This window comes from Musca domestica, unplaced genomic scaffold (genome assembly GCF_030504385.1).
Source record: "Musca domestica strain aabys unplaced genomic scaffold, Musca_domestica.polishedcontigs.V.1.1 5, whole genome shotgun sequence".
NCBI lineage: Eukaryota > Metazoa > Arthropoda > Insecta > Diptera > Muscidae > Musca > Musca domestica.
The window spans coordinates 13,138,693-13,153,387 of record NW_026712346.1 but is presented as its reverse complement, the minus strand read 5'-3'; the positions used below and the strand labels follow the sequence as shown (position 1 = coordinate 13,153,387).

Here is a 14,695-nt window from a genome sequence, read left to right as displayed (position 1 = left end):
GGGTAGTCCTGTTTATTGTTTGTGTTGTGTAGTCCGTTGCCGCGGTCCCAGTGGACCCATTGTCCAGTCCGTGAGGACAACATGTTAATTGTCGTGCCTTGAGTGCGTGTTCTCTACTGTTTTTCTGTTGGTGGGTGACCAGTCCAGGGAGTTCAACTGGTAGTAGCTAGATCCAAGGGCAGTTGGTATTGGCCCCCTTGTGGGAGCATCGCGGTGGCTGTGGTTTAAACCCAAATCGCGGGGAGAGTGTGTTGCTCGAATGTGGAGTTGCATTACAAACCGGGCGAGCGAATTGGTACTCACTTGTGTGGGGGCCTTGGTAGACGCATTGTATTCACCCAGTGCTTAGACGACTGTGAGATAGACCGCAAGGTAGGTGCTCACATAAAACAACACAGGTAATACCCCCCCCCCCCTAGTGTTGTAATGTATAAAAACAAGTCGTTGTAAATCATCGTTGGATTTAAATGTGTTCCGCATTAAACTACAAATGCCAGTAAGACCGTTTGGATAATGCTGTTAAACTTGTCAAAAAAAAGAAGTAAAAAACCTGTAAGTTTCTCCACCTCCACCATTTGCAACGAATTTGGCAATTCTCAAAACCAATTAAATCCGTTAAAAATTCTGTTAAAATCTTAAATATGCCGAATTTAGCTGTTACATTAGGGTCTATACAACGAGATGGTCCTGCGTTAATAACTTTTGTCATAAGCCATTACAATATTCAAATGCGAAACTTACAAAAAAGTCGGTGAATAATGTAGCTAAAATCATCAAAATAGCGAATATCGGGGGGTACCGTTGAATGGGGGCTATACGAAGACGTGTACCTGCACAGACAATTTTCTGTCATAGGCAGTAGTATCCATTATGAACTTCAAATACCAAATTTTAAACAATTCCTGTGAATAACATCGCTAAAATCAACAAAGAACCGAATATCCAGAGGTACCATTATATGGGGGCTATACGAAGACGTGGACCTGCACAGACGAACTTCAAATACCAAATTTGAAACAATTCAGATGAATATTGTCGCAAAAATCATCAAAATACCGAATATCGGGAGGTAACGGTACCTGTACATGTATGGGGACTATACCAAAACGTGGAACTACATGACCCCATTTTCAATACCAAAAGTCCTGCAGACATAATATACATTTGAGTAAAATGTTATCAATCTATTTCAATTCGTTCGAAAGCTAGAGTGATTTCCACAGACCGAGAGACGGATAGACGGATGGACATCGCTAAATCGACATAGAAGGAGGGTATAAAAAACATAAAGAGGGTGAGGCCGTTATATGAGGGACATACCAAACGGGAACCTTTATATGCATTGTATACTTTAAGAATTGTCATCTACCAAATCTTTTTAAATACCAAATTTGAAACAGTGTGACTAGGATTATCAAAATATGGAATATCGGTGGGTATCGTCATATGTACGCTATAGGAAAATGTGGACCTAAATATTTAATGTTCTGCTACCGAAGCTAAAACCCATTATAAACTACTAATACCAATTTATAGACAAATCCATTAAAAAATGTGGCCAAAAACATAAAAATACCGAATGTCGGGAGGTACCGTTATATGGCGGCTATACCAAAACGTGAACCGATATATCCCATTCTCAATATCAATCATCATCAATATAGTCCGTAACTCATTCAAAATTATTTTTTACAGCTCTACTAAGAAAACATTTTTTAATTTAAGGTCAGCAAAGAAGAAGCACAACTTCAAGAGCAACCAAAACAAACGCTTCCTACTATACTCCCTCTATGGATGGGGCTTGCCAACGGTGATTACGGTCGTGACAGTGACTCTAACCAAAACTGAGGTTCTAAGCGAAAATTTTCGACCGAATTTCGGACACGGTCGATGTTGGTTCACATGTAAGTAACGTAAATATGCCCATCGTATTTATTTTAAATTGTGTGTTTCTATTTTCCATCAGACGATTCAGCTGGTTCTGCGAATTTATTATTTTTCTCTGGTCCCGTTGGTATACTTTTCCTGATAAATCTGATCCTTTTCATTCTTACCCTTCGCTATTGCAATCGTGTCAAGCGCGAAATTTTCCGAATGCAAAGTTCAAATGTGGAAAAGCCAATAATGCGCCGACGTTTCTTTGTGGACAAGGCCCGGTTTGCGATGAACACAAAACTGTTTGTCGTCATGGGCATAACATGGTTCCTGGAGTTGCTCAGCATACTCTTCTATGATCACAAAAAGATATTTTTTTGGGCTATAAGTGATTCATTCAATGTCCTGCTGGGAGTCTCGGTATTCTTTATATTCGTGTTCAAGAAGCGTGTATGGCACTCGGTGTTGGAGAGAATCGGTGAGTGGATGGCAACCAATTTACACTGATCGATGTTATAGTTTATATATGGTTTATTTCTTATAGGTCTGAGAACAGCAGATTCTGTAAGGAATGGCCCGACCGGAACCATGTCCACATATACCCACAACAATATATCGATGAATCGCCTCAACGCCATTGACGGCAATGCGTCACTGTTGAGCCCAAATGCAGCGCGACGCGTGCCGACAATGTGAATGTCTCTACCGCGCAACGCTTTTGTAAATAGTGAAAACCACATACTCGTACATGCATATATACCTCTCATGATTTCTAAGTCGCATATTAATATAGATCCTTGATGTATTTCGTTTTAATAATTTTAAAAAGCATTTTCATATTTCCTTTACAAAATAATTGATTGATTGTTAAACTCATACATATGTCCATTTTTACACCCATTGCTTCATGTTATATCTCACTCCACCTATCCCTCTCTCTCTCTTAAAATAAGTTAAAATCAGGTTTCATTTGCTTTTAAGATAGGAGCTCATCCAATATCGATTCAAAACTTTTAATAAAAAAAATACAAAAGTTAAAATGAAACACGTATTTAGTATATACATATAGTCAAACACGAGTAAGACAAACTTGGAGTACGTTTATGTGCAAATCTTTATCCGGAATTACTTTATAATTGACCAATCACAATAAATGTTGAAAATATACGTTGAATTTATTGTGATTGGTCGTATAAAACGGTTTTCACGGGTAAAGATTTTTTATGTAAGCTCACTACGAGTTTATCGTAAATTACATGTATGCCTCTCAAACAGGGCTGCCAACAAAAATTTAAAAAAAAAAAGATCGCATGTCCATTTTTGAAAATCGCAATGGGCCATGGGGCAATATTGTCCATTTCGTATTGGTCCTAAAAAAATATGATATAAATATTGCGTCGTGCCACATTTGGACTATATTGGTTATTTCCTGAGATGTGTGGTAATTTTCAGAAAATGTTACAATGAGCGTGAGGTGGCAGATGCAGAGAGCGAAGTAATTCAATCCACCAAATACTGACAAAAATATTCGGATGTGCACAATTTAAAGAAAATCGAATACTTAATTACAATTCTATAGGAATGATTGTTGAACCAGTATTGGGATTCTCTAACCCATTTTTTGAGTTACCGACAAATAAATATAATCCATCTTCACACCAGATTTTGTCTTATTAGAATTGTTTCGATGTGTGAAATTTGAAAAGTATTCGATGCTTATTTCGCATTTTATGATTGTTTTGATAATCAAAATAATATTGAGATGTGCCAAGTTTGAAAGGGATCGGATGGTCATTTTGCGGTTTTAGCGCTTCATGGATATTCAATAGGTCGATATATATAAGTTTAGTTAAATTTAATTCTTTGACGAGGATTGATGGCTCTTTCCGAAACCATGATATTCTCTGCCTTACCATCTTTCTCCACTAAAAAATAAACGTTTTTATACCCTGCACCATACTATGAAGGGTATATTATTTTGTCATTCCGTTTGTAACTCCTCGAAATACTCATGTCAGAACCAACAAAGTATATATATTCTTGATCAGCTTAAAATTCTAAGACGATTTAGCCATGTCCGTCTGTCCGTCTGTCTGTTGTAATCATGCTATCTTTCGAACGAATTGAGATAGAAGGCTAAAATTTTGCACACATGTATATTTTGCCAGTAGGCAGGTTAAGTTCGTAAATGGGCCATGTAGCTCTAAGTTATCATATAGCCCCCATATACCGTACCCCCCGATATTCGGTATTTTGATGATTTTAGCGACATTATTTAACGGGATTGTTTCAAATTTCGCATGTGAAGTTCGTAATGGATACTTCAGCCCATGCCAGAAAATTGTCTGTGCAGGTCCACGTCTTCGTATATCCCCCATATAACGGTACCCCCTTTATTCGGTGTTTTGATGATTTTAACTACATTATAATCAGATTTTTCTTCAAGTTTCGCATTAAAATATTGTAATAACTTATGACAAAAGTTGGCTATGCAGGTCCACGTCGTCCTATAGGCATTCGGTATTTTTAAGATTTTAACAGAATTTTTAACGGATTTTATTTATTTATTTTTTTTTTTTTTTTTTTGGAAATGGTGGAGGGTATTAAAAGTTCGGCCCGGCTGAACTTACAGCTTTTTTACTTGTTTTTTATTAAAACATCAATCATGGGATTAAGCCTAACTATTTAGCAACAACGAGTTAAATTACAACATGTTAGCTCTGTTTCAGAACTTGCAAGAATCTACTAGTTTTGCAATTTTCTTCAATATCATAAAGGCGAAATCGGTTATCATAGAAAAAACTTTTAAATTCTTGCAGTTCTGGAACAGACCAATTATTTGCTTTATTACAAAATTAAATAAAGAATTTCGGTTGATTCCTCTTGAAATAATTGCTCAGTTCCGGAACTGCAAGAAATTTTATCTTTGACAACCGATTTGTATCTTTTATTTATTTCGTTTAGATGACTTTGGTACTAAAATGCCGCTTTCAATTAAAATGTTAGACTATTTGTGTAGATCGTGAAAATATCGTCATTTTTTGAGGCAAAATCGGTAAATCTCCATTTTCTATTTTTAGTGATGTGGTGGTTAGGGTATTATGTCTTTGTGCAGTTGTTTGTAACAGGCAAAAAGAAAACGAGATAATCTGCATATTTCAGAGTCGATTTATGCATGTCCGTCTGTCCATGTATTTTTATAAACAAAGTACATGTCGCATTTATTGCCCGATCCAGATGAAATTTTGCACAAGTCATTTGTTTGACCCAAGGACGAACCCCACTGAAATTGAAGATAGTCGGTCCAAATTAAGATATAGATCCCATATATATATCTTTGTCCGATTTGCCATTTATTGTGCACCAAACGTGCAATATTAGCCCAGATGGGATGGAATTTGGCAATTACGACAAAATTGAGCCTAGAAACAATTATGTCAAATTCGGTGAAAATTCAAGAAGATTTCGTTCCGAAAAATGTGTCGAAAGTCGTAGAAATGCTTAAAATGAGGAGGTACCGTTGAATGGGGCTTATACGAAAAAGTTGATTGGTATAGCTCATCTTCGAACTCGACTACAACAGACGGACTGGCGGACATTTCTATATCGGATATATACACTTTGTTGGGTCTGAAATGATTATTTCGATAAGTTACAAACGTAATATACCCTGCATGTTATAGTAGAGGGTAGACAAATTAAAATTAATGTCATTTCGTTTGTAACATCTCGAAATATTCGTCGTAGGCCCATAAAATATTAATGACCAGCATACAATTCTAAGACGATTTAACGATGTCCATCTGTCTGTCTTTGAAAACATTATATGACGCAGAGCACAAAATGGTAGGATGGTTGGTATTGAAAATGAGATATATCGGTCCACGTTTTCGTATAGCCCCCATACAACGGTATTTGGATCATTTTTGCCACAGTTTTTCACCGATTTATCTAAAAATTGGTATTTGTAGTTTTTAATGGGTTCTCGCTCCGCTGGCAGAGCATTGATTATCTATGTTCATGTTTTCCTATAGCGCACATATAACGATACACACCGATATTCGGCATTTTGATAATCCTAGTCACATTTACCCACAAATTTGACATTGAAGAAGTTGTCTATATAGGTACCCGTTTTGGTATGGCCCCCAATAACGGCCCACTCACTTTTTAGTTCTTTTTGAAAAGGTTGAATTCAGATACTTTTACATAAAAATGTTTCCTTTACCCAATGGTGGAAGTTTACTTGTTTTGCTGTCAAAACACAATATTGAAGTTACAAATATTTAAGAAATATTTCAAAAATTCTGAATTCCAGATGAACTATTCTAATAGTCAAATGTAAACTCGGAATAATAAATGAAGTCTACGCATTTCAAATCGAATATTTCAATTCGATTCCTGAACAATAAATTAGATTTGATGAAATTCAAACATAATATCTGAAATTAAAACTAGTAAAAATGAAGGTAATTTGGAAGGAAGTTAAAATTAAAAAAAAAACAGTCAAAACCATAATAAGGTACATAATAATGAAGACGTGGAACTGCATACGAAATTTTTTGTCATAGGATGTAACAATTCCGTTGAATAATGTCGCTAATTTCATCGGGAGGTATCGTTATTTGGGGACCATACGAAGAAGTGGACCTGCATATATTTTTGTACTACCCATTAAGATCTTCAAAAAAGAAATTTAAAACAATTCCGGCAAAAAATGTCGCCAAAATCACCAAAATACCGAATGTTTGGAGGTACCGTTATATGGGGGCTAACATGGTTTATTTACCTGGCTACTGGCCTTCTATCTCAATCCATTCAAAAAATAGCGTGATTACAACAGACATCGGACATCATTAAGTCGACTTGGAATTTTGCGCTAATCCAGAATTTATATACAGGGTGAGATAAAAAAACTGCAACAAAGTCAAACGCCATAATTTTTCATTTTTTTTTTTTTTTAATTTTATTGAGTAAAAGCAAAAAATGTCGGAAATAGTATCAAATTTTAAAATAAGTTTAGATTTGTTCGAATTGGTCACCTTTGGCACGAATTATGGCCTTCAAACGGCTAATAAAACCGTCACATTTCCGGCGAAGCGATCATCGGCTGTTATGGCGGCCCACACGATCACCATGACTGTCGCTTGAGTTCTGGTGGCCAACCGAAGATGCACATTTTCCGCTGACCTCTTTGGCAAGTAAACACGATCATTTTGTCTGTTTACAAACTTCTGGACAACGAATGTTTTTCCATCGGACAAAACCAAATTCGGCAGTTCACCACTCTCGGCCAAGCGAAGCAACTCTTTAGCTCCTTGCACTTTTTGGAATTTCAATGGCTTTATCCCGAGCTGATTTTTCAATATTTGCCGAATGGAATATTGCGATATGTTCAGCTCACGAGCCATTTTTCGGCCACTGCGACGCAGGTTTCGATCAAGTCGCTTCTTTACTTTTCCAACCATTTCTGCTGATGTTGCTGTTTTCTTCCGTCCACTTCCTTGACGTCGGGCTACGCTACCAGTATCACGGTTAGGAGCGATGGTACGAGACACAAAAGATTTATTCACATTCAATTGCTGGAGTGCTCTAACGATAGCCACTTGTGGTTTTCCAGCCAAATATAAAGAAATCACACTATCAAGCTTGAATTCCATCACGAATAACTTCTTTTCTGGAAAATTCTCAACAAAATGCTCTTAACGCTTGTAAAAAATATAATGAGCTGTCACTGGAATGATTTTAACAGCTGTCGGACGTGTGGCTTAGAAATGGCAGCAGTGTAAAGTTGGTTGCAGTTTTTTCATCTCACCCTGTACTTTCTAAGGATATTTCAAACATATTTCGAGGAGTTACAATCGGAATGAAAAAGTTAATGGTGGAGGGTATAATAAAATTTCAATTTGTCGTTCCATATGTAACACCTCCAAAAATTCCTCGCTGACGTAAATGTTCTGTTCCAGAACTGCATAAATGTAAAAATATCTACCACGATAACCGATATCGATATGATATCGAAAAAAAATACAAAACTAGTAGATTCTTGCAGATTCTGGAATAGATTTTCTAAAAATTCTGAGTAGATATATCTGGATTCTCCAACCAATACCATTGTCAATTGTCAAAAATGGAACTCTTTTTGTTCTGAAATTCTAAATTACCGACAGAAATTGTGTCGAAACTTATTATAGAACATTACAGGTAAAAATTACTCAGCAATTTGTACTGAGAGAATAATTTCTCTTTCTCTCACATAAAAAAAGTTATACAAAACCCAGCAGGGAGACATAGACAAAAGAAGATATAGACAACGAAAAGTTAGTTTTGTATTTTTATCCAGGTGGCTCTCATCATGTTTTGCATAGTCAACATGCTGATTTACGCGTTCAACCCACTCGACTCCGAAAACACATTTTATCGTTTTTCAAGAATTTTACTTGATTATTTAGGAATTTTTCGATGTCATCACGTACTTTTCACATTTCTTTTATTATGGAACAACTATCAACTGGCAAATATCCTACAGTTTTTCTTATTTTTAACGTTTTAGAATTGAGTGACTTCAATATTCCCACTCAAACCCCTGAAACGATATAGACGACATCTGCTGATTCGATTTTTTTCGAAGATAAACGGTTGGAGCATTTCGTTATCTATATTTTCATTTGTCTATGAGGGAGACTGCTGTTCCGCAAAATGAGTGCTTTACACTTTTAAATTGCTGACTAAATCGAATCAGAATTAAATTTGAAATATTGGTTATTCGACATTATAATGCAATGTTTAACGATTATTATCTGAGAACGTTAAAATATATAGATTATTACCTGCTTTTAAATCCCCATAAAAATTAGACACCTCTGCCTCAGCGGCCGAACCGGCACAATTGCTCTCTTCACTCGCTCATTTTTATTAGACTTTTGAGTTATAGCACAATATTTTTGTAACAATTTGTGCCAATTATTGGGCTATCGCACATATCGCATAATATTGGTTCAAAACTCTTTTCATTTCATAGAACTCGACATTTAACTGTAAAACAGTTACAGATTTCATTGTATTTGTACAATCAATACGTTTTGCGATACATTTTGTTTAAGTGGCTAAAAGTGATTACGCTGAATAAAATTGAACCTAATTTTGGCGTTCACTTCATTTCATTGCAAACTGATGTCAATGGGGAATTCAATATGGAACTAAAATTTATTTTATTATTACATTGTGTTACGGCATGAACTTTACACTAATAAGAAACTCATCGTATTTAAAGCCAGCGTCATTGATTTAAATATTGTCAGTCGAAATCATTATTAATAATTAATAAAAAAAATAAATGCTTTACAAATGTCTGCCTTTTTAAAAATAAACGTCCAGGAAGGATAACAACTACATTTGGCATTGTTTTATTAAAATGTTTTGTTGTTTTTTTTTTTAAGTAAGTCTTATCAAATAATTATTTCATAGCCTCCTTTTTGATGCATCATGGAGAGGCCAAAGGACAACAGTGAACCGAAGAAAGGAAAAAGCGCTATTACCGACGTCGACACTCCAATCGTTGTGAATTTGTCATTGATGGAACTTCTCAACTTGTAAAAACATCCCTGCAAATTAAAAATCGCCATTTTTAAATGGAAAAGGATGGGCGTGTAAGCATGTACTTACCACTTCATAAAGCCTGCTAGCGTCAACTCTTGTCGCTTCGAGGCGATGGCGTTTGTAGCAGGAATTCGGCACAGATGGTTGTGGCCAATCCAGGAAACTATCATTGCCACAACAATGTAACTGCAATTAAAACAAAAATTCGCAAAATGTCAGTTTAAGTCATGTAAAACAAAATGAATCAACGAGAACGAAATATGCGTTGGGGTGTGGTCCTAGATCAAGTTAAAAACCAGGTAATATAGGTGTGGAATTGTCCCCATATTTAAAACTTTTCGACGATTTCGGCACATTTTTCAATGGAATTTGGTATTTAAAGGTGTTTACGGGTTCCTAACCTCATTGCAAAAATCAGTTAATATAGGCCCACATTGTGGTATAACGATATCTCTCTACATTCGGAATTCGAATGGTTCTTCCCCAATTTATCAACGGAATTGCCTGAAGTTTTGTATTTGAAGTTTCTTAGGCGTGTCTAACTGCCTTACAAAAATGTTTTTGATATAGGTACCCATTTTGATATTGTATATATCATGGTGGAGGGTGTTAAATGTTCCGAATTTACCACTCTTTTACTTTTGTGTAAGAAAACTGTCACATCCCTGAAAAACTAGAACAAGTAACAGATAATTAAAAAAAATGTCGCTAAAATCATCAAAATAGCGAATATCATTGGTTCTGTTGTATACGATAAAGTATTCAAAAAAGAACTCCTTTTGCAGAATTTCAGATAATTCCACTGAAAAATGTGCATAAATATATCAAAATACCGAATATCGGAGGATACCGGAGGGTACCGGAGGGTACCGGAGGGTACCGGAGGGTATATGACCTGCCTGCAGACAAAAGACAGATCTGCACAAAATGTTTGCTTCCTATCTTTATTCGTTTTGACTCTAGTGTGATGACCACGGACGGACAGACAAGTCTTAATCGTCTTAGTATTTTACGCTGATCAAGAATACGGATTGACGAACTTAATATACCCTCCATGCTATATATGGCGGAGGGTATAAAAAATGCACACAGAATAAGAGAGTTCAATTATATATATGAACCGGGTCGCTATGCATTCAATATTTTATATGCAAATACTGTCTGGCTTTTAAAATAAAACAAATTTAAGAATTTAACAAGTAAGCAAAGGCTATAGTCGTGCGGGGCCGACCATGTGATACCCTACAACACTACAATATGTTAGAAGCCCCCTTATGCCCAAATCCATTTTGGACGATTTCGCATTTGAAATTATGTCACGGAGCACTGCCCAGATATTACACTTAGCATTTTGACCAGGGACATTTTCCCTATATTTACGCACTCCGTCGTGCTGTTGGTTTTTGTGGTCCATTTTACGGCTAAATATAATCCAATGGTCATACATAATGCTAGACTTCTTCCCTGTCCCTAACTTTCTTCTCAGGCGTGTCGATTGGCTCAATTGTGTGATCAGGAAATTTTCCCTGTTTTTGAATATTGTGCGATCATCACCAAAAGCAAGAGGTCCCACTGTATTTCTAAACTTAGACTCATCTATATGATTTGCTCGTCTAGGATATTTGGCTATATTCGCCAACGAAATCAGCAAAAAAAGGCAGAAGTTCGCATTTTGTGTATTTCGGCTATCGCCTGTAAGTAATGTTGGTATTTTTCAGACAAAAGTAGTGGTTCATTCTACCCGTTGTCCTAAACTCTAACTTCATGCGAGATTTCGTGTTCATTAGTTTCTATTTGTGACCTTTATAACGGCTGCAAAATCGGGAACATTTTAGTTCTTGGTCCATTTTAACCCCTAAATATATTGCGGACATCTTTGAAAACAATAAGCCTAGCCCTTCTGAGCCTAACCCTACCCTTTTTGTGGGGATCGGACGATAATTGCAATCTGTATATAATATCCCAAACCTGTATTGTAAGGTGGAAAAATATTACAAAATGTATACCTTAATATTATAAGTCAAATGAAAACAATCGCATGCGATAAAAAATATGAAAAAATTAAAAAATGTCACAAAATACTACAAAATCTATATTAACATCATTTTTGACTTAAGAGAGCGCGTTCTGAATTGGCAAAATTTGTCAACATCGGTCCAGCCATTCTTGAGATATAAGCATTCCATCTAACATTCCTTTTCTTTGTATATACACATTGTATATATTTCGCTATATATATCCGATATATTTACTATCAGCATCTACGTAACGGTCAGAATTGACCTGTTCGTCTATTTTTGATTTCGCCGGGACTAAAAATATTCGCGGTTTAATGGAAATTTGACTTTTATTTAACACAAATGTATAGTCTTTTTCACCCACTAAATATTACCCGATGACCATCAAAATTGGCTTCTACCCAGCCCGAAGCTCTAGCCCCATGCTAATTTTTGCGTCGATTGGTCCATAATTGCGGCCTGTAGAGCAACTACAAAACCAAGAAATTTTTCAGTTTTTGGTCCATTTCGACCCCTAAATATTATGCGATCATCTCCAAAAGAAATAGGGTTCTATTTTGAACATAACCCCACATCCATTCTAAATTTCGTGAAGATTGGGCCATAATTGCGACCTGTAGAGTGATTACAAATTAACATGGACAGACGGACGGACATACATAGCTAGATCGACTCAGCTCGGCAAGATAGGAAGATCCATATATACTTTCCTATGTGGGAAATCAATATTTCGAAGTGTTACATAATTTTTGGCCTAATCAAACTTATAATACCCCCAACACATAGTGTTGTAGGGTATAAAAAGATTTGTTAATTGTCATAGCAAATGCCAACCGTACATGCAAACCGTACGAAACTGCAATCTTTTCAAGTTAAACGGCCTTTTTATAGCTATTGGATGGATTCTATGTAGCAATACGTACCAACCTAAATCCTCCCCCGTAGTATTCGTATCCTCAAATAAGTTATTGTGTAGTTTTTTTTTACTGTTAGCCTAGTTAGCCAAATTCTATCAGACATGCCAAACTTCATTGAAATTTGACATATACATAGCATGTTTGGTGCATCAAATACACGAAATCATGCGATAGGTATATAAGCATATCCAAATCTGTACCGATTTCAATATAATTTTACAATTTTATTGAAAGTGGAAAAATGTAACGTGTTCCGTGCATCCAATAGCTGAAATCGGCCAAGAATATATATGGAATCTATATCCAAATCTGAACCGATTTCAAATTTATTCTTGTTCCAAATTCCGTTACACGTTCCAAATTTGGAGACTTCATCTGTAATCGATCAATAGATATGTGCATATATGTCTAATTTGTTTGGAGGTATCTCAGATTCTGATGCTATATATCTAGTTCGAAGTGGAATTTTAAAAATTTATGTAGCCCACTTTTCTTTCCCATTTAACATACGGATTTTATGTTAGCGGTTAGCTTCTATCCCAACTACAATAATACAATTTATAATTGTTTAATAAAACTGTTTAAATGCGAATACTTCTTACATCTAAATTTGGAATTTACTTACATTCTTTTGAATCAAGTCCATGCTTGCTGTTGTATTTCTTTCATCGTTGTAGGTTTTAATCTCCTTCGAAATGGCATCGGACACCCCATCCAATAATTCGCCCTTGTAGGTGTGGACATAAATTGAAAGCGAGATTAACGAAAACAGTGCCATTATCAGAAAGCCGCCATACTGATGACCCAATGAAATAGACCCGAAAAGAAGAAGCGTTTAAAATTGCATTGACAACCAGATTACCGGCAGTTCAATATACGGCAAGTTACGATCAATATGTACTTACGAACACCAGCATGGCCGAGTCGATCTTCACAATGCAGGAACAGGCAAGGGAACTGACAAAGACAATAATGGCGCCAATGATAATGAGAATCAGGGGTGCAATATCCGAATACGAAGGATTGATCTTCACATATTTCTCGTAGTCTGTCTGCAGCCAAACACCAATCCATATTAGCGACAATCCAGATAACTGCTCGAAGGAAATCAATGATTTTGAAATAATTTTCATTATTTTTTTCTAAATATTTACCCAAAAAGCCACATTGAAAAGTAAGAGTAAAGCCCTGACACAGGGATATGAAATGAAGCGACCGTCCCCCTCTCTGGTGTACGTTTTTATTGGCATTGTCAATAATTTTACTTTACAAAACGACTTGAAATACAACGGCACTTCGGACCGATCGAGACGCACTCAAAGACTGTTTTCGTCCAGCTGCAACTGCATTGAATGAAGCCACTCATTGGGTCTGATCAATGGTAATCTGCTCAACAACACTTCCGATAAGAACAGTGGCGTTTGTTCTCTGCATGCATTTCGCGGTGCATTCAAATGAATCTACACCAATGTGGCTAATTTTTCAAATCGGAAATCCACGCGAATACCTATTAAAATATTTTCGAATTTGTAAACAAAGCATGAGATACGGTCTGCCAGATTCGACCGTCGGAGAGGGTGATTGCCGTATGCATGCATCATGATACTGATCTTTGGACATATTTTATTACTAAACAATCAAACAGAATACTAAATTTTTCTGACTAAAATAACATAGGTCACAACAAAGGCATCTCGTCCGAAATTTTTAATTGATCATGAATTTTTTTGTTTGCTTTTTCCAATATTGTTTCTAAATTACATAAACTCATGGCCTTTACACCACTACCAAGCTATAATATGATTCTAAACATAACAAGTAAAAATTTAGCTTAGTTCGCCCGGGTCGAACTTTTAATACCCTCCACCATTCGAAAAGAACTTGAACATTTTCAAAAACTTCCGGAAAATATAATTTTACGCTGATCCAAATTATATAGCGTCCATTATGAATATTTCGAGGAGTTACAAACGGAATGACAAAGTTAATATACCCTCCATTGAATGGTGAAGGGTATAAAAAGAATGCGACCCATTTGAATGTTCATTTAAAATTCACAACGTGGGATAACAGACAACATGTTTGTAAACAAATCAACACACTCGCATGTCCATATCTATGTAAATAGTATGTATGCATGTGTGTGTGTGTGTCATTCTCGTTTTAAAAATAACTAAAACAACAAACACGAAATACAAAAAATTCGCTGATTTCTCTTGTGTTTACTTTTCGGTTTGGTGAGAGGTGATAAGGTAGGACATTAATACTACGGCTATTTTTGGAATG

At 36.0% G+C, this 14,695-nt stretch overlaps 2 protein-coding genes across 2 annotated transcripts in view; one reads left to right on the top strand and one right to left on the bottom strand.

The window, feature by feature from the left end:
* Window positions 1-2,897, top strand: part of LOC101892089 (G-protein coupled receptor Mth2) — a 40,042-nt gene extending 37,145 nt beyond the window's left edge. The window contains exons 5-7 of the mRNA XM_005177998.4: window positions 1,726-1,904; window positions 1,967-2,353; window positions 2,420-2,897. Of these exons, the coding sequence (XP_005178055.1) occupies window positions 1,726-1,904; window positions 1,967-2,353; window positions 2,420-2,571 (718 nt within the window). The 3' untranslated portion in view covers window positions 2,572-2,897. The remainder of the gene's footprint in view (window positions 1-1,725; window positions 1,905-1,966; window positions 2,354-2,419) is intronic.
* A 6,368-nt stretch (window positions 2,898-9,265) lies between these two features.
* On the bottom strand, window positions 9,266-13,805 carry LOC101891391 (tetraspanin-6). Its single transcript, XM_005177994.4, has 5 exons — window positions 13,564-13,805; window positions 13,315-13,503; window positions 13,035-13,205; window positions 9,541-9,660; window positions 9,266-9,479 (listed from the first exon to the last, which is right to left on the bottom strand). Exons 1-5 carry the CDS (start codon window positions 13,657-13,659, stop codon window positions 9,324-9,326), a joined length of 732 nt encoding a protein of 243 aa, XP_005178051.1. The 5' UTR covers window positions 13,660-13,805; the 3' UTR covers window positions 9,266-9,323.
* Between the last annotated feature and the right edge of the window lie 890 nt (window positions 13,806-14,695).